At 38.4% G+C, this 26230-nt stretch overlaps 1 protein-coding gene across 2 annotated transcripts; it reads right to left on the bottom strand.

The window, feature by feature from the left end:
* Nucleotides 1-4906: 4906 nt before the first annotated feature.
* Nucleotides 4907-23772, bottom strand: CTCF (CCCTC-binding factor). Of its 2 annotated transcripts, none has more exons than XM_063438622.1 (11): nucleotides 23586-23772; nucleotides 14231-15005; nucleotides 13060-13230; nucleotides 11938-12071; nucleotides 10652-10772; nucleotides 9865-10014; nucleotides 9479-9639; nucleotides 9071-9253; nucleotides 8390-8537; nucleotides 6757-6939; nucleotides 4907-6470 (listed from the first exon to the last, which is right to left on the bottom strand). In XM_063438622.1, the coding sequence occupies exons 2-11, from the start codon at nucleotides 14997-14999 to the stop codon at nucleotides 6286-6288; spliced, it is 2205 nt and encodes a 734-aa protein (XP_063294692.1). In that variant the 5' UTR covers nucleotides 15000-15005; nucleotides 23586-23772; the 3' UTR covers nucleotides 4907-6285. The 2 variants fall into 2 exon arrangements, with proteins under 2 accessions (XP_063294692.1, XP_063294693.1); XM_063438623.1 differs by having other exon boundaries at nucleotides 23604-23772.
* Between the last annotated feature and the right edge of the window lie 2458 nt (nucleotides 23773-26230).

Below are 26230 nucleotides of genomic sequence, written 5' to 3'. Positions count from 1 at the left end.
ATGGTGTGTGAATGGGCGAGAGACATCAGGGAGACATCACGGTGCTTGCGCTTCCTTGGTAACACCAAAGTGGCCCCCTCGTCTGAGAGACGCCATGAAGCACTATTTCGCATAGACGAAAAACTGGTGGAATTGGGGGACAAGAAGCTAGGACCCCTGGCACAGGGCAAACTATTTGCCGGTTCTGGCCATCGGGCCCCTGTACAACTAGGACACAGCTGTTCTATCCGGAGTTGGGAAACTGACAGAGGTTCCACTACTTCAGGTGGCTTGGACCGTGGCTGAGGAAGCAGGGGACGCTCCTGAGCTAGATTCACCCCCGGTAAATCATCAATTTACATTACTAATAATAACTGTTCAAAAAGCAGGCATTGTTTCATAAACACCATCAAATATTCAGGACACACAACACATAGATTAAAATGCCAAATAACGTGGTGTAGCTAATTCAGCTATGGATAAAACAGCACACAGTGGTACAAATCCCCACTTGTAGGTTAAACCTCTCACGTTATTCAGTGGCAGAGTAGCGATCAGGCAAACTGCATAAAACAAGAGAAAAAGGTGCAATAGTGCTCTCCACATAAAGTAACATGAGGTATAATAAAAATACTATATACATTTATGAGAGCAGACAAATCGCTCTATGTATTACGCATAGGTGGAATGATCCCCACCAGGGATTATTTAAAAGGTGGTCCGCAGGAACCACAAGTAGTGCAGGCAGATAACAGGTCATATGTTCAAAAGATAAAAAACACTAAAAAAAAGTATGTGACAAAACAAAACCTTTAATTAGGGAGTGTGACAGTAGTCACCATCACCTGGAGTTTCAAACAGACACTTTATGTAGGATGTTGGACTATGCCTATGTCTAAGTCATCCTGTATCTATTATAGGGGCAGGGTGTGTATTATTGTTTTCTTGTTATATGTTTTGTCTGCTGTTAATTTGCATATTCAGGTAGATTTGCATATTGCTATTTCTGCAGGCAGGAGATATATTGTGCACTGGTTATGGTCTTCTCCAGCCCTTTATAAATATGTTATTATGCTATTAGAATTTCCTGCATATTTTGTGAAATGTTTTGATTATTTAAATTTTATTATGTTTGTCACAGCATATAAATGTAATGATCATATTAGCTAGTCTCAAGTAACAAAGTATTGCATGCTAGTTCCATTTGGAACTGGGAGACCTGTGTGGATTTTTAGAGATCAGAGTGACAGAGTCTTAGGACCTGTTGGCTGGCTTCACAATCCCTCTAGCCCTGGGAAAATATTCAGGTTTAATTGCCGTGTTGGCACTTTAAGGAAAAAAAATGTGGCATGTATTGCAGTTTGGGCACTCGGGCTCAAAAAGGTTCGCCATCACGGATTTAAACTATTGCAAAGCTTCTAACTCCACTCTAGGAAGTTATTACCAAGTTATACAGTACTGACACTATATACGAGGAAAAAATAATTATAATGGCAAATGAATAAAGGCACCAAACAGTGCCGGCAAGGAGAAGGAGACTGAGGCCATGCGGTCAGGATTATAGACTGGAATAGGGCAATGGACAAATCAGTTCTGGTTCACAAACCATGTAGTCATACAAGCCAGGTCTGATACACAAAAATAGGAGATCAAGAATAGTTAAAGAATAAGTTAGGTCTAAAACAGGAACTCAATACACCACAAATGCACTTAAAGGCTCAGAAACCACACAAAAAAAGACCAAAACCAGCCAGAGAGCCCTCCTTAAATAGGGAGGTCCTGTACGTGATTGGCTTTTGGAGTATTCAGCACATGTGTTAACCACAGTTGCCCCACACAAAAAAAAAAAGTCAATGCAATTCAGGCAAGTGAGAAGCAACCAGGCAACCCTCTGGCATTCTGACAAGAGAGCAGGCTCTACAGTGGCACATTAAGCAGAGGCAGAATGTGCGGAAAATGGGTTAAAGTCTCACCAGTGGAAGTTTCTTGACAAATGCCACCAATTTCTTCTGATATATAGAATCTCAAAAATGGCCCATGGCTATCCGCGCAAGATTTTTGTTTCTTTGCGCGCGCACACACACACACACGTTTCCTCCTCTAGGAATTGTTTTTCCCAACAAAGACCAGTCACAATGAAAAACTCTTTGTTTCCTCCGTGATCTTTTTCAGGTTCCCAAGAGACAGAAGTGCTACCTTCTTGGATCAATCTGAAGCATCACAACTCTCGTGTTCGATATCGGTATTTCAAGATGGAAACCTTCTCCTGCCAAACTGAATGGTCAAATCTCAGAATTTGCCTGGACCATCAAAACTTAGTCCAGTTCATCTGAATGGTGACAAAGAAGCATTTCCAGTTTCTCCTGTTTTGTCCACCCTCTTATGAAGTTCCTGAAACCAATGGTCACCCTGGCAAATCTATCCCCATATTGACAATAGAATTCCTTGGATTCTAAATTGATTCCATCTGAGAGCAGCAGAAGGTACGGATTTTCAAACTATTGAACACAAAGAGATCAAATGCATTTTGCCAACAGATCGTATTATGAGATCTGAGATCGTCCTCTTATAACACTTCCTTTCAAGCCATCTTTCCAGGCATTTCTCATTATCAGACTCTATAACATCTTCATGCATCTTACATACATCCACCACAGGCCTTATTACCTTGGATTACTACACTAAGGATATCCTACAAGGCTGACATCCTACAATGGATGAATTGAAGAGCAGTGTGATATATATGAAACAGCTCTGGACCTAATCATAGAGTCCAATACAAGCAATTATACCTCGGCTGCAATATTCCTGTCCATGTGTAACATTTTTCTGGCTTATCCAACATGGCAGCAATTTGGAATTTCAGACAATTATTGGATTCCAGTGATTGGCACCTGGACAGAATTTTTTTTTTTTTTTTTTTACAGCTTCACAAGTATTTTGCATGATTGCTTTACTGACCAATCAGAGGCTTCTCACAGAAAAGCCTCTATGCTGGAACAGCAGGCACATACACAGCTTTCCAATGCTTCATAATTAACTGTAGTGAAGCTCATTATGAAGGGGAAAAGGCTGAAGCCCAGCACACCTGCCACTTCCGTTAGTGATAGCCAAGGAGGAGTTGCTGCCCCTGGTTGTAGAAGTGCCAACTTCTTCTATGAACTGTGGCAAAAATTACATATTTCAGACACAAATAATTAAATGCTTTGCGTCTAGTGCAGCGTTTCCCAAACCAGTCCTCAAGACCCACCAACAGTCCAGGTTTTGTTAGTATCTCCATTGGAATACAACAGGGAATTCCATAAATCCTGGAGTGTTGGTGGGCCATGAGGACTGGTTTGGGAACCACTGGCTAGTGTGCTGCTTTAGAGTCACGGTTTTTACTATATAAATATATATATTAGATCAATGGTTAATTTGGTAATACCCAAGTGCTGGGGTGGTAGGGGTGCCTTGAGGAGTGGTTTGAGAATCACTGTGTTAAAGGGAATTGTCTGTCATGATTTGTTTTAGTGACAGTCTGTAATGCAATTTCCAAACTATATACTTACCATAAGTATCCTCACCCCAGACCACTGACTGCGATTTCACTGCTATCTTGGCATATACAGGGTCAGACAAAACTAATCTTATAATGAAATCAACATGCTATTTTTTTTTTTATTTTTTTTTTACACAATTCTAGCCATTTTCTTTTCGTTTTCCATACCAGTGATAGGTCAGCATGGTTAGGTTTTTCTTAAAGTGTTTGAATATCTTATTGAATAGAGCTCTTATTGTTTTTCTTAAAGTGTTTGAATATCTTATTGAATAGAGCTTAAATGTTCAAGTCCTACGCTGCTAGCCAGGCCTTAATTACTCACCACTTCTGAATGGCTAATAGAAAATGAGCCATGCCTCTACTATAGCTGATTTATCAGATAATGATTGTGGCTTTACACAGTTGTACTTTGCTAATAATGTTTCTCTTCTGTACACATAAATAAAAAAAAAATCTTATCAAGAACATAAAGCCACATATTAAGTTCTCAAAACACTTCGTATAAAATAGCTTTTATTATATTCATTGAGTTACAAACAAGACCGTCAGGCAACATCTTGTGGTTTGGCCAAGATCACCAATTTCAGTTACAGATCTCTGCTACTTGGGATCTTTATAAAGTCCTTATGGCATTTGGAGATCACAGCCCTGAGAAAGGTTTGCCTTTTATAAAATAAAATAAAAAAAATAAAACCTGCCAGAATTCAATCTTCAGGTCTATTCTTTACCACTGACACATGAATGTCACCTTTTGTTGTTATTTCCTCAAACCACTCAGATTGCTGATCACCCTTTTCCTTGCTGTGAACAGAGAATTTGATACATTGTCTAATATTTTATATGCAACTAGGGCATTTGGGTAATTAATGTTTTAAAATTAGATTATTCAAAATCAAGGAAGACAATTTTGTAAGTCTATAAATAAAAAAAAAACAAAAAAAAAAAAAAACAGTTAACTTTGTCATTTACAGAGACTTAAAACCAGACTTAAGAAATGATGCTGTACATTACAAAGTGTCTTCCACAGGCTCTGTTTTATTCTTCTGTACAACCTTAAGAGCATAGAACATCAGTCTGTTCAGTTTTAATTAACCAAGATCTGTAATTTGAGTGCCTAAATACACAGAAAAAAAAAAAAAAAAGGATTCTGAAAAAAAATAAAAAACTGGATTCTAGGGTAAACTACGCATTTAGGAGTTTAAAAAGCAAAAACAAACAAACAAAAACCTTTGCTTAAAACATGATTCCCCTCTTACTCATTCCATACTTATACATAATACAAAGTTTAAAAATAATTATATTCCGAATCTTTATACAGACAAAAAAAAAAATTACATTTAATCCTAGGTGGTGTCTGTAACACCATAACCAAAAACCATGAAAAGCATACATTAATTCATTTATTAGCTGTACAGTGTTACATTCGCAAAATCCTCTTCATCGTTTTCCCATCACAAATTTTTTACATTTTTTTTCCCCATTTTGGCTTCCTAAAACAACAAATCTCACAGGACAGCGAGTTACAAAAAAAAAAAAAAAAATGATTTGCTCTATCCTTAGACTGTCAATGATTGCTCTTAAAAAGCAGTACACAGTGGAAAAAAATATTTATAAGTTAGAAAGGAAGAAAAAAAACAACAAAAAAAAAACCATGATGTAATATACAGGTGTTCACATTTTGTGCATCAATCCTATGTTTGTTTTATTTTTAGATTAAAAGGAAACATTATAGTATCAGAGCAATGTTAAACGGAATAGGTCAGTTGGAGCAATACCTATCCAATTGCCTGTTATTAATTGCAATTTCTCTCTCACTTGACACTTCAACTACACACTAATACGCATGGGAAGTTAAAAACAAATGAACATCCATTAAGACAAACAAAAAAGGGGCAAAAGAAGATTAAAAATAAATAAATAAAAAAAATGGATCTACATTTTGTGCCCAATGTATTTAAGTAAATATTTTTCATCCCATTATACCAGCCAATAAAATTACTTCTTACCTCATCCTTCTATAGTTATTCAAATGTAGAAAAAGATTAAAATGTAAAAAAGTTATTTACAGAGTTTCAGGTCTCTCACAAAAAAGGAAAATAAAAGGAAGGGGCGCCTTAAAGCATGCTAAATAGTGGACATCAAAGTTCTTTTGCAATCAGATTTTGTCTACCTGGGAACAAAGTCAAAATAGTTTAAATCTCACACCCTATCATAATTTGCAACAATAAAAAAGGGTACATCTTAAGTAGTATACAAACATACAGCAAGTACAATAGGCAAATGGTACATTTGTTTTAATGGTAGCTCATTCACTTTTGCATCTTGTGATTATTATTTTTCTTTTTTTTTTTAACTGCCTATCATAATCTATAGGAACAAAAACTGAGTAACAAGATTAATGTGCAGTCTCTGTAGGGAGTAAAAAAAAAATGAAACCTTAATTTAGATTACATCGCTGAATCGTCATCGTACAATAAGTCTCACTTATCTTGTAATACACCACTAAAACAGAGAACATGAAAGTTTTCCATTGATGTTTCATTGGCCAATGTGAAATCTGTTGATCAAATTCAGCAAGTATTATCTTGCCACTTTCTTCAATGGTTTTACTCTGGTGTGGATATGGTAAAACAGGTCTTTTAAAAAAAAAAATTGAATAAATTTTGCAAAGCAACAAAAAGAAAAACAAATCCGATAAAATAGAAATGAGCCATTTAAACACAGCCCAGGCCAGTTCAATCAGCAAGCTGCGGGTCTGTCCTGCATCACCGGTCCATCATGCTCAAAATCATCTCTGGTGTGAGGTCACCATTAGGAGCTTCCACAGTAGGATGTGGGACAGAAGCTCCCACCACAACCTCTGACTCAAGGTCTGACTCCTTCTTCACTTGGACAATGATGCTCTCAATTTGTCCTGTGCTCTGATCCTCTACCTGAATTAGAGCTGCAGCTGAAAAAAAAAAGAAAAGGGAAATTTAAACCAACTGTAAATATGGCTGTTTATAAAATGAAATATAAATTATAGACAATGTTATTTTGTGTGTTTGTAAAATGTCTGGGTGTCCTGGTACAGGCTGATCATGCCTACAGCACTATAGCAGGAATGCACAAGTGTTCCATGTACTTACATGGCACTTCACTACAGACTCAAGGCATAGTAAGCACAAGGAGTGCAGAGGTGACTTTTCCCTTTTAATGTTCGAACCACAGTGTTGTGTGAAAAAATAGAAACGTACTTTGTTTAGCTTGATTAGCTTTGCCAGACGGCCTTCCACGGCGTCTTTTTGCAGGAGGAGGGACAGGAGACAGAGGTGGTTCTGGTTCATTTTCTGCTTCTATCTCTACTGGTGTCTCATCCTCATCTTCATCTTCGTCGTCATCCTCATCATCATCATCAAGTTCCGGTTCAGCATTGTCCTCTGAGAATTATGGGAAGGGGGATTAAAATACATTATCATAAAATTAAATTCCATCAATATACTACTGTATTTGGGGTTTTCAGCATAAAGTTAAATCAAAGTCATAACAACAACAAAACTATATATCTAATATAATTTATATTGTTTGAATGTAAATACACACATAAACCCAAAAGTTATGGTGGGGGAAAATTGTGATTGAAAACCCCTTCCACAAATTTGCAGTGATATTACTACTGCAAAGGATATGCAAATGAGTTCAACAAGGAATCACATTTTGCCTCTTTCCATTTTCAGCTATGGTGAACCAATCAAATGCCTGTTAATCGTTGGACTAACTGGTCCACTCATATGGCAAATCACAAACACCGATTAGTTGATCTAGCGAAAAACAGGTGTTCAATCCAGCAAACACAGACTCAAAGGAATCCATGTTTAAAATGGAATGAGGCAAACATTTGATTCTTTGTAAACTAATTTGCATGTGCCCACCCAGAATCCTAGCAACATGACTGCAAATTTGTGATTTCTGCTGGAAAAGCAAGTCTTATGGCTCGACTGGTGTGCAGATTTTTGTTTAACATTGTATTGACTATCCACAGACTTCAGGTGGATTCAGCATATAAACTTCTCTACAATGCTTCAAATACATATGACTAATGTCCACAAATCCTGTTCAGGTGCATTGAACACCTGTTTTTCACTAGATCAACTAATCAGTGTTTGTGATTTGCCATATGAGTGGACCAGTTAGTCCAATGATTAACAGGCATTTGATTGGTTCACCATAGCTGAACAAGATTTGTGCACAAGTCTAGTAAGCACCAAGAGTAGATGATGCAGTCAGAGTTTGCATGCCAGCAAGCATTTTGCACATTAACATACTTTCAACCAAAAGTAAATGTGGAGATATTAGCCAATACAAATGTTAGTGTTATGCATAATTTCAGGAGCCAGGCAGTCCAAGAAGATAACTAAATTGACTGACTGTATAGGTCTGTATGAAATAGAAATATAGAGCGAACCTTGAAATTAGCATAACAAGTATTTTACTAAAGATTATTTTCTACGTTTAAACATAGTAAAATACCCAGACTTTTTCAATTTTGCTACAAAATGGGACAAATCCTTATGGACACCAGAATAACAGAGACTTAGCCTTTGATCATTAGGCGGTTACCCCTCATTCTATTATAACTTTAAATATTCTGGTTTTCCAATAATGCAATTAGATGTTTATTAGTCTGTATAGAATCTGAAGAAAATTACTTTCGTTAGACCCACAATTTTATGTTTCTTCTGCTGATGGCAACATTTTCTTGCCTCCTGTACTGTACTTTGCATAGCCTTATTGATGAACAAATTACCAGTTGGGCTGAGAAGTATTATTTGTAAAAATAATTTCAAAGAACTTTATTTCTAATAAATCTGCAGTCACTCAAACTCTTACCACTATCTGTGGAGCCTTCTTTCTTAGAACGCATTTTTCTTTTACGTCCACGCTTCACTTTCTTGTGAATAATTTCACCATCCCCTCCATTTTCACCATCTGTACCATCAGGTCCAGTGCAATTATCAGCATGTCGAGACATTGTATTCTGTTGGGTATGCAAGAACATTAAGCATCATTTTCCCAAAAAAAAAAGTTTTGTACTGGACAAACAACTTGGTTTTGGAAAAAAAGTAAAGGGACAGCTAAGCACCCTAACTGAAATCACATTAAAATGGTTATGGTGCATAGTGCACCTTTTTACGGTCAGGTACATACTCCAGTTAAAATACACTGTGCAGCTGTTCACTAGAACCTTTCAAATGCACAGATCCCTGTGTCTCGCCACTTGCTCTCGAAAGTGGTTCAGGGTGCTAGAGCTTGGAAGAATGGGTTTTAAGACATTTCAAAAACACTTTTTTTTAAGTTTAGAGCAATAATTTCATGACATTTTTTTAAAGTAAAATTTTTCAAAGGCAAAGTCAACTAACTGCAAATAACATTTCTAGTTTAAATTCAAATATTACAGATAAAGCGTAAAACTAACTGGCCATGGGTAAGCAAATTATTTCATAAAGAACAGTACTTTCATTTTAGACACATTCATGTGCCAATATTGGGACTACACTGAGACATCCTTACCCTGCGAGTAAATGTTTTCCCACACTTAGAACAAACAAAAGCTGCAGGGACAAAGCTGGGATCATGGTATCTTTTGAAATGCATGTCCAAAAGCTGTTTCTGGCGGAAGGTTTTATCACAATGGCTGCAGGCATAGGGTTTCTCACCAGTATGGGTCCGTTTGTGCATTATCATATGGCGTTCCTGAAGAAAAAGAAAAAAACAAGACCAATGTAAAAATATGGAAATGAAAGTTCTAATTTAGTAACAAAAGCAAAAAATGTAATCTAGACAGACAATCTTTAGCTTGTAAAGGGACGCAAGAAATATGTATTAACATGTTTAGAAACACGACTCCATTAAGTCAATTGTACAAGTACTAGTTATATACAAATCAGCACAAAATTAACCATTCAATAATCCTCTTACCTGTCTACAAGCATATTCGCATTGATCACATTTAAATCTCTTTTCATTTTTATGAGACTTCTGATGTTGGATCAGAGCATAACGCTCATGGAACACCGTATCACAGTAGCGACATTTCTTTCCCTGTTCAATATAGGAGTGCTGTTTTCGCAAATGGACCCCTGATTTAAAAAGGAAGTTATAGTTAAAACCATGACCCACAATATATTATAAAAGCCATTATATAATGTGTATATACACATTATATTATTAAAGCGATTTATAAATTGTGTCAAAATATCACAGAAAGTGTATTAAAATGTGTTTTTTAAATTTAGTTAGCACGGATTTGTTAACAGTAGAGGCATTTAAATTTTACAAACAAAAGTGATGCCACAAATACTCACCCAAGTCACTCTTTCTTGCAATAACTGTGTCACAGTGAGGACAATGAAATTTTGCCACATTTTCAGTGTGCTTCTGTAAAATGTGCATTTTCATGGTACCACTCTGGGTAAAGCGAGCATGACAAATGTAGCATTCATATGGCTTTTCACCTGAAAAAACAAAACTATTCACATTAATACCTTTTCTGCTTGAGAAAGCATTAGGAAATAAATTATGACAGAGCAGGTGTCACTGATATTAGGTGGTTAGAGGGAAAAAAAAAATCACCACTATTTTATTAGCCACGATCTCTATAAAATGGTGCATGCCAAACATTTGAAAGCCATTTCAAAAATCCCCATTAAACATTTTTGTACACGTTTTCAAAAAACAAACAGAACAGGTAGAAGCATACACATGCACACAAAAAACACCATCACATTTTTGTGCTTGCAACAGCAAGTGTTGTCAGCAGAATCCTCCCTGACCAGGAAATAAAAGTTTCCAGTTCTGCTCTTTAGAGTCAAATCTCATTAAATACATGCTCAGGAATGTGAATAAGTAGTTTATACTGCAGCGGTACTCATTAAGAGAGTGTAATTGATCAATTAGCTGGAAGCATCCATACTCTTTTGCAGTTTGTATCAAGGGTTCAAAGTTTTGCCAAGTTGCCCACAAGGTATGTGCATGGCTGCAGCTATTCCTACACACACATTGGACAAATTTAACAATGCAAATGAGAGACCACATACACACTGAAATTAAATTTTGGGTGTAGCATCTAGAAAACGAATTTATGTTACTTACCAGAGTGGGTTCGCATGTGTCTCTTAAGTTTGTAAGTATCCCTGCTAGCATAGCTGCACAAGCTGCATTGGAAAGGTCGCTCCCCAGTGTGGGAACGAATGTGGCGCTTCAATTTGCTGACCTAAAATGAAAAGGAAGTCATATTAGAACATAGAGTCAAGTCTTTAATTAAAGCAATAATTAAATTTAAAGAAGACTTAAACATACCACAAATACAAAAAATATGAACATTTGGTAGGTATCCAGGAAATAAAGAATAAATTGCAGAATAGTAAGCTATATTTACTATTCTCTAAATTTACCACACACTTAATGTATCCAGACTATTCCAAAAATAGGAACACATCCAGTTTAGCACAAATGGCTACATGAGTATCTAAACTTTTTGAGCTGTTTTAGAAATATTTAAATGTCCACATTTGGCAGGCAAAAAGAGGGTCCAATTGAAACCCCTAATAACTACTGCCATACAACACCCAGGTCTCTACAGAAAATAAGCCAAATTCTCATAACCAGTTCAAATTTATGAAGGACTCCTTTCAGATCAGTTAGTTGTGGTGTCACTGGAAATTTGAAAAAGAGAAATACACAGCACTCTAAGCTGAGAATGCACTGCATGTCATCAGAATCAGATCACTGACAGACAGTCAAGGATTAGATTAAGCCTTCCCTCTGCCTGGTCAAAACTAATCAAGTCAGGATTCAACATGAAGACTTGTATGAACTACACCACAAAAAAATTGCCTTTTTCCCCCTTGTGGGTTAAAAAAGAAAAATAATGAAACCTAGAATTATCACACACAAAAAACACTTACCATGGGTCAGAACAACTGGAGCAAGCTGTAATGGTTATGTCAGTGTCATGTCCCAATCACAAAGTAACAACTTGTAAAATTATTCTACTTACATGAGTTACCCAGGCACCTATAACCCCACCTGGCTTCTTCTGCAGAATGTATCTGTCTTTTTCATTCAGCTGAAAATAGGTCTGACACAGGACAGAACTCAGCTAATAATCTCAACCTTCATTAACAGCCCTGTTTACCTCAACTGGATTCTTCTGCAATAGGCACCTGGCAGGATCCAGGTAAATTGCCAAACCATTCAAATAACTTAATCTGGGGAAGGCAAAGGACATTCCTGGCAGCATAGCTACTTCAACAGTATGTAGTTGTTATGGTGCTTGGAGTGTTCCTTTAAAAATGTAGTTGCACAATTTACATAAATTTGCAGTTTGATAATAAAACAACATATACAAACAATTTTCAGTGGCAAACGTTTCTTACCTCAACACTAGCATAATCACACATCGAGCACTTAAAAGGTTTCTCATGTGTATGTTTATAACGACGATGTCTCACCAACTCCCCACTGGTTACAAAGGCCATGTCACAATCAGGACATTTGTGTGGCCTAGTTCCTGTATAAAGTGAAGAAACATGTTTAACCTGCAACAGTCCAAGATCTGAGTAAAAACAAAATCTAAAATTTGTGCAGTGCTTTCCACCTTAATTTAGGATCCCCCACCCTCTGTAACAGCTTACCCTTACCCCTAGGGACACCAGAAGTTGTGGGCTACATCTCCTGTAATGTGATTACAGCCATAATAGTGGTGGTAAAGTATCAGGGGAGATGTAGTCCACATTTGGAGTGTTGAAGATTGCCTACCCCTGCCATGGGCTATCCCTAACCCAAATCCAGCATTAACTCTACTTCCAGCTCATAGGTTTCATAGCTAAAACATAGCGGAATGTTGTCGCCATCACATTTGTCTGTAATAGTGAATGAAGCATGCTTTCCCAGACGATTGTAAACGGTGCTGTGCAACTGGTCACAATCAGCTCGGAGAGACCCTGTAATCGGTGGACACTTGGTGTCATTGTACCTCTAAAAACCTTAAATGCAACAGACTGTGTGAATGCTGACTTTATACATCAAATATACACAGACTTCACATGACTGCCAGCAGAAGACTTAAAGCATGTATGTGTCTTTCATAGACAAACACTGCACATACAGGTTCCATGCACTATGACCAAGAGAATGTGCTGCCTACTGTGATATAGTGCCTACTGTAACGTTTTCTGCAGGAGAGAGAATTCTGCTTTTGAGCCAAGCCTTTAGTTTCAGTGAATAGTTATTTTAATGCTAGAAGATTATAAAACAATTGGGTACTTTAAAAACTTTGAGAAAACAATTGGGAAGGCCCTTTCCTACAGTTATACTGGTGGCTGTTAAAGCTGCATAGGGGATGGCAACTCCAGCAAGCTCATATAGTTGTCATCAGGTGTCCACATACTTCTGGCCATGTTGTGTATTTACAAGTTGGCTGATGAAAAGCTGTTTATGTTTTACAAATTAACCGGATGGTGGAGGTGAGATGAATAAAACACATATATAAAACTGACCTGTGTGGGTATTTAGATGGTTCCTAAGCAAAGTAACTGTTCGAAAAGCCCTTCCACAGAGATGACATTTATGTGGTCGTTCATCAGTGTGGCTTTTCATATGGCGGTCCAAGTTAGAACGTCTGGGGCAAGTGTAACTACACAGCTCACACTGGAACGTTTTCTTTACACCTATGCAAACAAACAAGCAAAACAGGAGTGAACAATCTGCACACTACATTTTAGAAACTACAATTGGTTTGTGCCATTTTTAAACACACACACACACACACACACATACACCATATAAATAATTCATAGGCGAAAAAACAAGTAGTATCTACATATACAACATGACCTCTGTCTCATAACTATTATCAAGTAGAGATTTAAAGGGATATTCAGTGGTGCCCAAAAGGCAGATCCCCAGATGTTTTAAAACTACAGCTTCCATGAGACTTTGTTATTGTAAAGCCATGCAAAGCATCAAATGAGTTGTAGTTCTACAACATCTGGAGATCTACCTTTTAGGGGCAACCCTGCTCTAGGCTCAAACAAATGGTGTTGGTTTACAGATCGTTCTCTTGAAATTTCACTGTCATTTAGGAGTTAGATCACTTTGCTTATGCAGCCTTAGCCACTCGTCCAGTCATTCCCTGGCTGTGACACACACGGCTTTACTATGTACTTCCCTTATTGCAGTGTGTTTAACCCCTTAAGGACACATGACGTGTCTGACATGTCATGATTCCCTTTTATTCCAGAAGTTTGGTCCTTAAGGGGTTAATGCATCAGTTCTTATATAGTGCTGTAAATTCCCTGCAGCTGCCTCCTTTGTGTGATTAATGCTCAATGGAGGAGACAAGATAAAGTTAACACATTGTGCTGTAAAAGCATTACAGTAAATAGTGTGGGCAGTTGGAGACCTTATAAATATAGGTCTCTTACTACTAGGCAAGGTCCACTAAATTGAAGAGGGGATACACTTTTGGGTCTAGGAATAAATAACCACTCTAAATAAATCTAGTTTAAAGTGAAAAAAATGGTATTGACATCTCTTACTGTACAATGAGTACACCTTACTGAAGTTGAACACCTACTTATAGTTACTGCCTCTAACTAAGACATATATTTAAAGGTTTATGAAAAGCCCTGACATAGTTTAGAAAGCAGATACACTTTATGAACGTACCTTTCTTCTTAATTTTTGTTGGTTTTGGAGGCTTCATATTTCCCACTACTTTTTCTGCATTCACATCAGAAAGTAGACCTTCCTGCTGCTCTTCTTCAAAATCATAAACTGACACATCAACATCTTTCCCTTCTTCTGTATAGCGGAGTTTACTCTTCTTGTTTTTCTTTGTCTTTTTAACAGGGGGCACGTAATCAGGATCCTTCTGCCAGCCAGGGTCATCTTGAGGATGTAGCTCTGTTTGTTCAAGTGTTTCCACTTCTCCATTTGCACCAACTTTAACAACTTGGAAACCCTCTGGAAGAGGCAATGTGTGACAAATCATTGGCTCTCCTTCTTGAAGACCTTCTTTAGAGACTTCATTCTCATAAGCTGCATGAAGTTCACCTGCAGTGCCTACAGGAACAGCTACTGGCACCTGGACAAGCTGAAGCTCGCCCAAGTTAATAGGCTGTTCCTCCATATTTACAACCTGCAATGTTATAATCTGCGTGTCATCCACGGTACCATCTCCTTCTTGAGGAATCACGCCTTCCATTACCTCTGTTTTCATTTGTAAGAGAGTGGGGTCAAGCTGTTCCATCATCACCATCTGGACATTGCTGTTAACATCATGGGGTACTTCACTTACATCTGCCTGTGCTTGGACTATAACACAGCCATCATCATCAGCTCCACCCTCACGACGTCTCTGATAGGTTTTGGTTTCTTTCCTCTTCATGAAGGTCTCCGAATCCTCCATAATGGCATCTGCCATTTCGCTTTCCATTCTCACCTGATAAAAGCAGAAATATACATTATAGTCTTACCTAATAACCTGGAATAGCAATTTTTTTTTAATGTATTTTTTTAACTGTACTACAGCTTCCAGAAACCTTTGGCATTTCTATAAAGCACTGTTGTCCTGGAAGTTATAGGGTCGAGTTAGCACTTTGAAAGTGTCTTTTTTTAAAGGTTTGTAGTTTTTAACCTATAATTTTGGTTTGAATATTTCAGTATATCCAAGATTTATACAATGTATAAAATGTGTCCCAGAAGTCACTATAAGTAGGACAAGCTTTAAAACTATTGCAGCATTTAACAACGTATATATTTAATATACAATTTTAAATATTTAAAACACTGAAAGTGACATCTTATGTACACATATTACTTTCATCATGCAAATGGTCACACTGCAAATGCATAAACAAATATTTTCAAACCATTAGAAACACTGATAAAACCAAAAGGTTTAATAAAGTATTTGACATCTGATGGTATATCAGAATATTTTAGGATGAATACCCACATGCTTTGATATCCCCATAAACAGAAATAAAGAAAAAGTTAAATCCCTCATCATGTACTTTTTTTTTTAAATCATCCTTAAAAAAAATTAAATGCTCAAACTAAATTCACACTTTAGTGAATAACTCTTTTAGAATGAGTTACCCATGACTGCTACTTTTAAGCAATTATTTCTTTTTTAACCAGTGTTTGGCCTGTCTGTACAGTATTGCATGTGAGCTAAATTATTTATATAGTTCTCAATGCAACGAAGCTCATTTATGATACACCCATGAGAAGTCTGTTTATGTCCAGTTTTGGTGCAACAAATCAAAAGCACGTGTAACTCATAGCATCGTGCCATTATATCTAGTTTTGAACACTGTCATCCATGAATATTATGATTTGGAAAATAAGCTAGTGGTTCCTATAAAACCATGGCACCAAGGTTAAAGGGACATTCATCAATTTGAGACAACTGTGCCCAATAATGCACAGCTATAGTAAGTTTATTACACAGTTTTTAAAGTTTTTCTTGCTTTATTTTGGTTGGTATACTTGTTAAAAAAAATAAACTCAAAAGTGATGCATGTCAATACAAAACAAACCACTCTTTGACATAAGGTGCCACAACACCTGGTCGCCAACCATTTGCATGGGATATACCCACTCACATCTGTTATTCTAAGATATACGAGTCATAAACCTATGACATGATAGACTACCAGACCAAAATGGGCAGCTGGGTAGATTAGACAAGGCTGGCACAAAAGAGCTTGTGGTCTATATCTCCAGCAGAACACTCTGCCAGAAACAAAAAGTGATTTAACTACCAAATGGCAGAGAATTGAGCAGTGAGACTGCAGGGTCAGAATCTGTACTCCAAAACTGCAAAAAAATTTGGTGACTATAGTATCCCTTTAATGAGATCAAATCCTATGAAATGCATTATTATATAGGTGTCTTGTGTGTCCACTTAATTAAATGATCTTCGGGCAAAGATACTGCCCTTGTAGCACTGCAAATTAAAAACAATGCGGCTTCTGAGAAAGTTTACATTTTAAAATCTCAATGTCTCTAGAGCCACTAGGCTGGTTTGGCTAAAATAGATTGAACAAGTCAAATACTTTGCGTTCAAAGCCAGAATATGTCAGTATGCCATGACAAACATTGGATTTAATTCTCATAGAACTGCAGCAAATGACAAGTGCCCCTACAAGAAGCACTTGATTGGACAAAAAAGTTATCAATCTTTATAACTTTAGAAATGGCATATCAAGCTGCATTGAGGAGTCTGTCCAGTGTTTTGGATCCAATTATGACTGCAAAATACAATGGTGAAGATTTTTTGTTTTTAGAAGGGGTTATTTAATTTTTATGAGTGATGGGATTGGTTACTGCTTTTAACTTCAAGACTCGTTTGAATGCTGAAGTGACCTGGGAAAACAATACACACAAGGATGAACAAGCACTAATAGACCAATCACCTGATTACTTTTGGAAGCGAACACTGAACACAAGGTATTCCCCTCAAACCATTGAAAAGTAAAAAAACATGATACACCCATGAGAAGAAGCAGCAGGTAGCACCCAATAGTAGAAGAAATACTTTAAAGGGACACTATAGTCACCAGAACAACCTTCAGGTATTTCCATGCAAACATGTTTACATTGCCCCTATGGACACCTCAAGTGGCCACTCCTTAGATGGCCATTGGAGGGGCTTCCTGGCTCAGGGCTGCACAGTAAGCAGTCCTGTCGTTCAGCGTTCCCACGCTCTGCATGGAGACGCTGAATTTTCCTCACAGAGATGCATTGATTAAATGCATCTCTATGAGGAGGTCCTGATTGGCCAAAACGGCATTTGGCCCCGCCCCGTGCCGATTGTCACAAAGGGGGCAGACCCGAGCTGTGCTGGAAATAAGGTGAGTTTTAAACTTTTATAGGGAGGGTAAGGGGGGAGGGAGGGGACAATCCACCTAAATGGTGGGTTTTGCACTATAGGGTCAGGAATACATGGTTGTGTTCCAGACCCTATAGTGATCCTTTAATATAGGATAGTTCAAGATTTTAGGCAGCAACCGAATGAATTTGCTTTCTTTAGTGTACAATTCTTTATTTGTGGGTGCGCATAAAAAAAAAAAAAAAAAAAAAAAAAAAAAAAAGCGGTCTATTTGTACGTCATAACACTTATGTGCAAATCTCCACACTCACATAGTAAGGAGCTTCAAACAAGCTCCAGTCACAACAACCTCATATAGCACCTTAACCCATGATGAATATGCAATAACAGAAAGTCAATTAGTGTAATATTGCCAATATGAAATGAGTGACATAAAAAGTATTGAACTCAAAAGAGGAGTAATCATCATAAGGTCAAAGAATCAGGCGTTACAATCCTTGCCTTAGGGATGTCTTGTTTTTAGTCTCTTCAATTGTATGGATGAAATGAGGGAAAAAAAATATATATATATAGTGCTCACAGAGATAAAAACGAATTTAAAGTGTTATACCCACTTTTTTATAGCAGTTAGACTGGTCAGTAGTTGGTGGTATTATATAGGGAGTAAGGGAAGAGGAGGGATTGGTCCGATCAATCCCAGAGACAGCAGGACAAAGTTCTGTCACAATGGCAACCTGGGATTTGTCGAGCCCTGGGTTAAAGCAATAAAATATAATTCCATTTTAGAAAGTGCTTTGGACAAGTTCTATTTTAGTTTCCTCCCTATATAAAAAGTTGGTCAACTCTTATTACCTTATTTTCATGAAATAAGGTGCTTTGTGGTGAACAATTTAAACATTGAAATGGGCAGAATTCTGGCTACCTGGGTTTTTGTATATAAATAAACAACCCCAAAAACCCAGCTATCCCGAATTCTGCCCATTTCAAGGTTTAAATGGTTCGCCTCAAAACACATTGTTTTATGAAAATAACGTAAAAAAAAAAAGAAAAAATGTACGACCACCTTTTACCACTGATTAATTCTTTAAACATCAAGAAATAAAACATGAATGTTTTTACTCCCCCAAAGCTAGGAAAGATTTAAGCTAACTGTGCACCCTTTATCTCAGAGAAACCACACCACAAAAAAAATAAAATATTAAAAAAAAACAAAGTTTATATTTCTTTAAAAGGGATACTATAGTCCAGGGTTCAACAAATCCCAAGTGTCCGGTTGCCATGGTGACTAGAAATTTCACCCTTGCACCTGGGATGTTATCCCTTTAAGGCGTCCGCCCACGGGAACATTAATATACCTGCAGTTCCTCTCTGCTCCCTCACTGTTTAATGATGCCGGGAGCCAGAATATAACATCACTGCAGCCCCAGCATCACTACAGAGAGTATGAAGGAGCAGAGAGGAGCTGCAGGTAGATTACTGCCCCATCACACGCAGGAAGAGAGAGCAGCCCCACTGGACCCCAGAGAAAAGATCCACTCAGCTCTCCCAATGGTAGGGAGGATGAGTGGATTTCAATTAAAATAAAAATCTCAGTTTGTGTGTGTGAGAAATGTGAAAGTGTGTCTGTGTGTGTGTGTGTGTGTGTGTGTGTGTGTGTGTGTGTGTGTGTGTGTGTGTGTGTGATATATATATATATATATATATATATTTTGTTTATTTTGTGTGTGCCTCGGTCAGTGTGTGTGCGCCAATGTGTGTCTGTTTAGGTATCTGCCCCCCTCCAATTGCATGAGAAAGTGGTTTTTAATTTACCTTTTTGCCACGCCGTGCCCATTTCGCCATGGCTGGTCAGTCATAATGATCTTAGCTAAGGGAGAATATTGCGCATGCGCAGCAAAACAATGTGCCTATCAGCATTTCCACTTCTGAAGAAGGAATTGTGCCGAAACACGTAGAATGGTAAGATATATGGACTTACTCTGCATTTACTATTAATTTGTTTTATTTATGGTTAAATAAACTAATGCTTTTACCCTGATCCTGCATTTTGGGAGGGGTGGGGCCACTACTAATACGAACAGGATCTATCCTGACTACTACAGGAGTCCAGTATACCAGCGATTTATCTCCGCTTTATACCTCTAGTCTGAGTCCGCTTTTTAAGTGACTCAGAACCATGTGATTTGGACCAAAAATATATGTTTCTTTATATGTGTAAACTATATTACCCTATGGTCTTTCATTCTTATTTTTAGGAATGTATCTATGCCAATATTTATATTTACTGAGTGCTCTCACCACTTTTCGCATTTTCACTTTGTTGCACTTTATGTGTGTGTTGAGTGATCCACACAAGTGATAGTAGCACCAATTTTTCACGAGTTCCAACATTTATATTTTTATTCAATTTTCACACAAACAATGCATCTCTATGGGGAACATTCAGCAGCTCTATACAGAGCGTGGAGACTATGAAAGTAGGTGCTGCACAGTGTGCAGACCAAGGACTCTAGTGGCCATCTGAATGACTGTTACTAGGCAGCAGTATGTCCCTGTAGGCTTTTTAATGTAAGCATTGCCTTTTCAAAGAAAAGACAGTTATTACATTAGTGCCTAGGGACACCTTCAGTAGCAGTCACTCATAAAGACCACTAGAGGTGCTTCCTGTGTCAGTGCTGCACTGCCATTCAGCATCTCCACGATCTGCATGGAGACTCTGAACATTCCTTTAACACTGTGGCAGTACTACACTACATTTCCTGTTCAGTGTCGAGACTTGGTGAGTACAAATGGAAGATGAAGTCCATAAGAGAGACACTAACAAAAATACTCATCGATATGCATTCGAAACTGAGATAGGTGAGCCTGGATGCGCATTAATCACACACAGGTGATGTATTACTGCAGTTGTTGCTCCTTCAACTGATCAGCGTGAAGATACCCCCAACTCCACACTGTCACTCAGGATACCAAGTAAGAAAGTAAATGTAAGACTTACAATCGAAAAAAAAACACTACCATCTTAGACTTTAAGAGGGTGGTTCCGGAGAGCTGTTGAGCCTCTTCCCACTAGGGATAGCATCGGATTAACTGAGTTCATTAATCTCTATGGCGTATTTGTATTCCCAACACTATAATATAGTGTTCCTTTAAGTGAACCAGACCGATTGCAGTAATTAGCAACGCTGCAGGTCAAGAGATTGTCTCTCTCCTGGATATGTGCTGGAAGCACAATACAACAAATTCTCAGTCAGAAAATCAGAGTTTGATGCTTAGTCACATTTTAACCCCTTAAGGACCAAACTTCTGGAATAAAAGGGAATCATGACATGTCACACATGTCATGTGTCCTTAAGGGGTTAAAGGACACACACACTTCACACAATAACCACAACAGCCCACTGTCGTGGGTGTTGTGCCACGAAGGCTCTTGCACCCTCCCAGAGTATGTGGACATATAATTCAAAAATTGTTTGGAAACTTGCATAAATCCTGCCACTGCAAGTTTCTGCTACAGATATGAGAAAGGCATGCTCTCAGCCCACAAGCCCAGTCCTCCACTGACTGGCTTATCGCAATGGAGCTACCTGCAAGCTCCTTGCTGAGGAGGTGGCGGTGGGACCCAGGTAATTTGTCAAAACATTCTTAAAACTGTTTACGTACTCTAGGAGGGCATCAAGACTGTAGTAGTTCTGTTGCTTGGAGTCTATCACTGAAGGTTTGCTTTTAGTGCAGATACCTTAACATATAACCACCTATCTGGAACTTTGCTCACTCAAGGAAAAAACTTACCCTATCTGGGGATGGGCTGACTATTAGATTTCAAAGCAAAAATTGCTCTGTTCAAACAGTGTCAGCTCAACTATATCTCCTAAATATCTTTGCTGAGGTGACTTGACAGCACATACCGTATATACTACTGCATATGTCGAGAAATTTTAGTCTTAAACTTCATTTTAAAATGCAGAGTCGACTTATCCACAGGGCAGTTCTAGTTTCGATAGAATTTTGTACGGCGTTCGGGAGTCGAATGCGGTGCAATGTCGACTCCCGAACGCTGTTCTCCTAGCTGGTCGGATAGTCGAACGGGCACGGGTACAAGTTTCAGCCGGGTTCGTGTAGCCAACTTAGAGATCCATACCGCTGCCTGCGTTTGGGAGACAACAGTGGTTAACCGCCAGGGGTGGTCGGTGATTACGAGGTGTTAACAAGGGAGACCACACAGTCTGTTCAGTAACCAAACAATTCCATTCGAATAACGTACCCGCGACTTATCCACGAGTCATAGCATATTTCACAGTTGTTGGTCAAAAAACTGCACTCGAGTTATACACGAGCGACTTATAGATGAGTATATACGGTAGTTGGTTACTTAAGACTGCATAATAAAGAGGGACAATATGGGTGAGAGTTGTCACATCACATAGGTATAGGAACTACGAAGAAACATTTTGGATTGCTGCAGTTAGCCAAATCTACACAAAATAGAGTATGCACAAGTATAACCAGTTGTTTAGCCCTAAAAGCTACATAAGTGTTGTTGGTGCCCTAAGTGTCTCAAAAAAGTTATTGCTTTGTAAAGAAGCAGGTCCCGCTACTAAAGTAGTCAGTAAGGAGAATTAAAAAATTTATATATATATATATATATATATATATATATATATATATATATATATATATATATATATATATATAGCATTCTTTGGGTGAGCATTACAAAATTAAAGATCCACTTTTGATACATTCAGTAGAGGATGTTTAATTGGCATGGTCCCACTGTTTAACAGTTTCAGATGGATTTTTTTTTTTTAAATGTTGCTGCTATAAAAAGTAGTTGTATAATGTTTTTGCTAAATAGACTAGCCTGTAACAAAAACTATGTTTTGATGCTGAAAACAAGAATAAGTGCATCAAAACTATCATAAATAAGTTCCACTTGCATGCAGACATTATGCAGGTCATAAAATTTGCACCATAAAATAAATCACTTGTTATATAATGGTTTATTCGAATTAATCACCACTGCACCAGCACAAATAAACAAAACCCCCAGTCTGCATACAAAATTGTTTGAAATCGCTCGTAAAAAAATAGAAACTTCACAATCTATATAAGCTTCTAAAAAGGTGCTTATTTCCAGGAGGGAGGGAGGGGGAAAGGAAGGATAAACTCAGCCTGATTACAGAGGGAGCTCTTCCAAGCAATTCTGCCCCTTCTGTGTCTCTTCTTTCCGCATGTCTGAAGTATTAAGAGTTATTTTACTGTGGGGACCAATCCATAAGGTACTGACTGAGACCCTACAGTTCGCGAATCAACAACTCGTTCCATTGCACAACATAAAACGAAAAAGATTAAAAAACAACAACTCCTGCGGTGGAATCTGTGGATCATTAAACCTCGCCTGAGCAAATGGATTTACGGATTTGTGTAATGTTCCAGGAGTACTGCTTCAAAGAAAACCCAACATTCTAATTAGAATATTCATCACAACGGATTCGATATCAGCCAGTTATTAGTGCATTTCGCATAATATTCGTCATGTAAGAGGCTATATATGCCCCCACCCACAAAAATGAGGGCGAAAAAAATGTGATTTTATTTACTCGATTTTAAATCAATATCTATGTGGCATCATGATTTTCATTAACAAAAAATCTTTTTTTTTTTTATCCCTCCCAGTATGAAAAAGTAATTGTATTCAGTAAATATATGAATACAGATCCACATAGTACGAAGTAACCATGAAGGTTGGGAGGAAAAAGCGGGAATAAGGTGAAGCCCAGGAAATAATATTTCCGTGTACTCAGTTTTATAATCATTCATGACCCAGTACCATGTAGGAGTCGATGGATTTACTGGAGAGAGGGGATAATTTTGTTGCGCAGATCCTCGATCGCAGTGGGATGCGATGAGGAGAGCGGGTGGAAAAGAAAATGGAGGAAAGGCCTAAAACTGCATTGAAATCGGGGGAATCCGGATTGAGCTCGCACTCCTTTCTCTGACCAGCATCCATGTCACAGGCACGGTCAGTACTATGGAGGCTACACTTGGGCCCGACTTCCAGACATTTTTTCTAACCAAATTTACAATAACGATAGAGGGAGACAAACACCCCCGTCTGCCGCCCGAACCGGAGCCCCATCGTGACACCTAGAGGCCGGAGAAAGCTCCTGCAAAACTTGCCTTTCCCACTCTCTTTACCTCTCCTGCGATGCTTTTTCTCGGTTTTTTTCTGCTTTTCCGGCAGGTTGGATGGATGCCGTGGAGAAGAGCTGGGAGAGGCGGGAACGGAGCCGCTTGACGAGATCCAGCTCACCGTTTAATCGCTCCAGACCCCTGCTTCACAAAATGGCGGACCGGGCCTCCACTGCGCATGTGTAGCGAGAGGCGGAGCCGGGCGGCTGGAATGGGACTTGTAGTTCTGGGCGACAGCAACACGGCCGAGACTGCTCGGAGGGGCGGCGACATGGACTAGAATCATTGGAGGATGGCGGGGTGAGGGCGCCAAGTTTGAAAAAGATGTTTAGTGACGTCAAAACAGGCGACGCGGAGAGGCTGTGCTGTATTGTTGTTGTTTGCTATATTGGTATATTTAACATTTCCTATTGCTTCTGTGCCTGGTGACTTTGCCACAAGTTGTACGAGTAAAGCAGTCACAGATATAGTTTTAAACTAAAGGCTGTGATCCCTGTTGGTACATGTGGTGGGGTTTATTCACTAAACTTCGAATTGTATCTAGCTGAATTTTAAAGGGCTGACTAAAATGAGTGCTGAGTATTGTAAGAGAGGATTATTTTTCCATGTTAGTGCCCCCCTCCCCTTCTTCATTTTGCAGCTCAGATTTTATTTATATACTGTACACTCGGAAAATTTTAGGAAAATAGCAAACACAATGAGTATGAACCTACCAAAAGCATCAAAGTTAAAATATAACTTTATTTTAAGGGTATGCAAATAAAAACCAAGATGAAGTGTTATTTGGTGCACTCATAAACGAGAAGCAGTATCTCCAGGATTCACCTAAATAGAGGAGTAACAATTTAGCCATATTAAAATGACACACTTGCTGCAACAAGGGTGACTGCTAGTAATCATTGCCAACCCAAACTCTTCTCAAATTGACCGAGGTAACGTGCAACCCGACTTTCTACTCCAAATTCTAAATTGTCCCAGGACATAAAGCACCCCTTTTTTAGTTCGGGTTAAGGACAATCAAAGGTTGATCAGTAATTTTTATATTGTAGCCACTGGAAAAAAATATTTTACCAGCTAAATAACTGAGGTCCTAAATTACAAAAGTAATGGGAGTTGTATTTTTTTTTTTCTTCAAAAAGCAAAGGAAAAAGAGAATAGTCTGAATTACCTCACCACAATGAACAAACCCAACTAATACATTTGTGCTATAAGGTGCTGTGGCATAAATATACTAGCATTGTCAACAGGGTATAGAGCAGATTTTTTTTTACTCACCATTTCTATCTAAAATACAATATACGAAAAAATACAAAATACCTCACCCCCTGCAAACAGACAGAGCTTACTTGTACCAGATTATTGAGTTCTCTAACAGGATTATTATACAGTCAGCACACTGTTGCTATGAATATTTTTACATCACACTTCAATATTTGATGATATTTGGACTGTGGACTTATTACAATATTGACTGCAATTTATCAATTGTTATTAACTAATTTTATGTTTCTAATTGTTATGGGTGTTGTCTAGTACTGTTAATTTCCCCAAGTATCTGGGCATGCATTAAGCATATCTCAGAAGATAGGGTTTTGGGATGTCGCTGAAATGCCTATAATGAAAGATAGAAAACGTAGTGCAATATTGTTTGAAACCAAATCAAGTTGTAAGGTGTGACAATACACTCACAAATTCCAAGCGTTTTTAGAGCATATCAAAGGTGCCTCTCCACAGTAAAGATGGGGGTTGGAATAGAAAGCCTCCTTAGATAATGGCTGCAGGGTGCCCGGTTGCTAGGACAGAGCAAGTATCCAGCCTCACCAAACAGCTCCCAAAACGGTTTTAATTGATGAATAAAATACAATACAAAATAGCAAATTAATTCAGTTTGAGAATAAAAAAAATAGAGTAAAATAGAAAGTCCACAGGTCCTACGCGTTTTGTTCTTATGCAAGAACTTCCTCAGGGACCAAATAGTAAAGTAATGATTAAAATTCATGCATCAAAAAAATCAATCTAACAAACAGTTTCAAACATATTGCTTAAATAGGGCTAACCCTTAAAGTTCATTGGAGTAATCGATGGGCGTCTTCACCTTCTAGCTTCTTTCATTTGCTCGAGGAATTCCTTCCATCTGTGGCAAATTACCGGTGTAATGAAACTTCCGACGGCTGTTTAGAATGACTTCCGCATTCATGCACGTGGTGCGCTTGCGTTCCAGTGAAAATGGCCGTGCGTTCCAAGAGGTGAGGATGTGAGAAAACTCATCATCTCCCCCTCTGGTCGCCAGGAGAAAACGCCAATACATCTAAATGAAAAACTTGTTACTAAACAGTATTAGCTACTTGGGCAGTGAGCTCTGCTCTATGTAAAGGGAATTCAGGCACAAACAAAGGCTGTCAGCTTTCCGAGTGTTCCCTCCGGAATGGCCGCCAGGGAGCACTGGTAAGCTGCCAGCCAATGCTGGTAGCCAATCCGAGAGCGCCCGCCCTCAGGTACAGGGGGCGGGCGGAGAAAAAGCGCGGCAAAGACCAGTCAGATTGCTGGAAAATGGCCGCCGCGCCGTGTGGCCGTTATTGCGCATGCGCGAGCGATCTCTGGATTCAGAGCGCTCGCGCCGGTAACGGCTGCCG

This window comes from Pelobates fuscus, chromosome 12, assembly GCF_036172605.1.
Source record: "Pelobates fuscus isolate aPelFus1 chromosome 12, aPelFus1.pri, whole genome shotgun sequence".
NCBI classification, from domain to species: Eukaryota; Metazoa; Chordata; class Amphibia; order Anura; family Pelobatidae; genus Pelobates; species Pelobates fuscus.
This window is presented reverse-complemented; position numbering and strand designations above follow the sequence as displayed.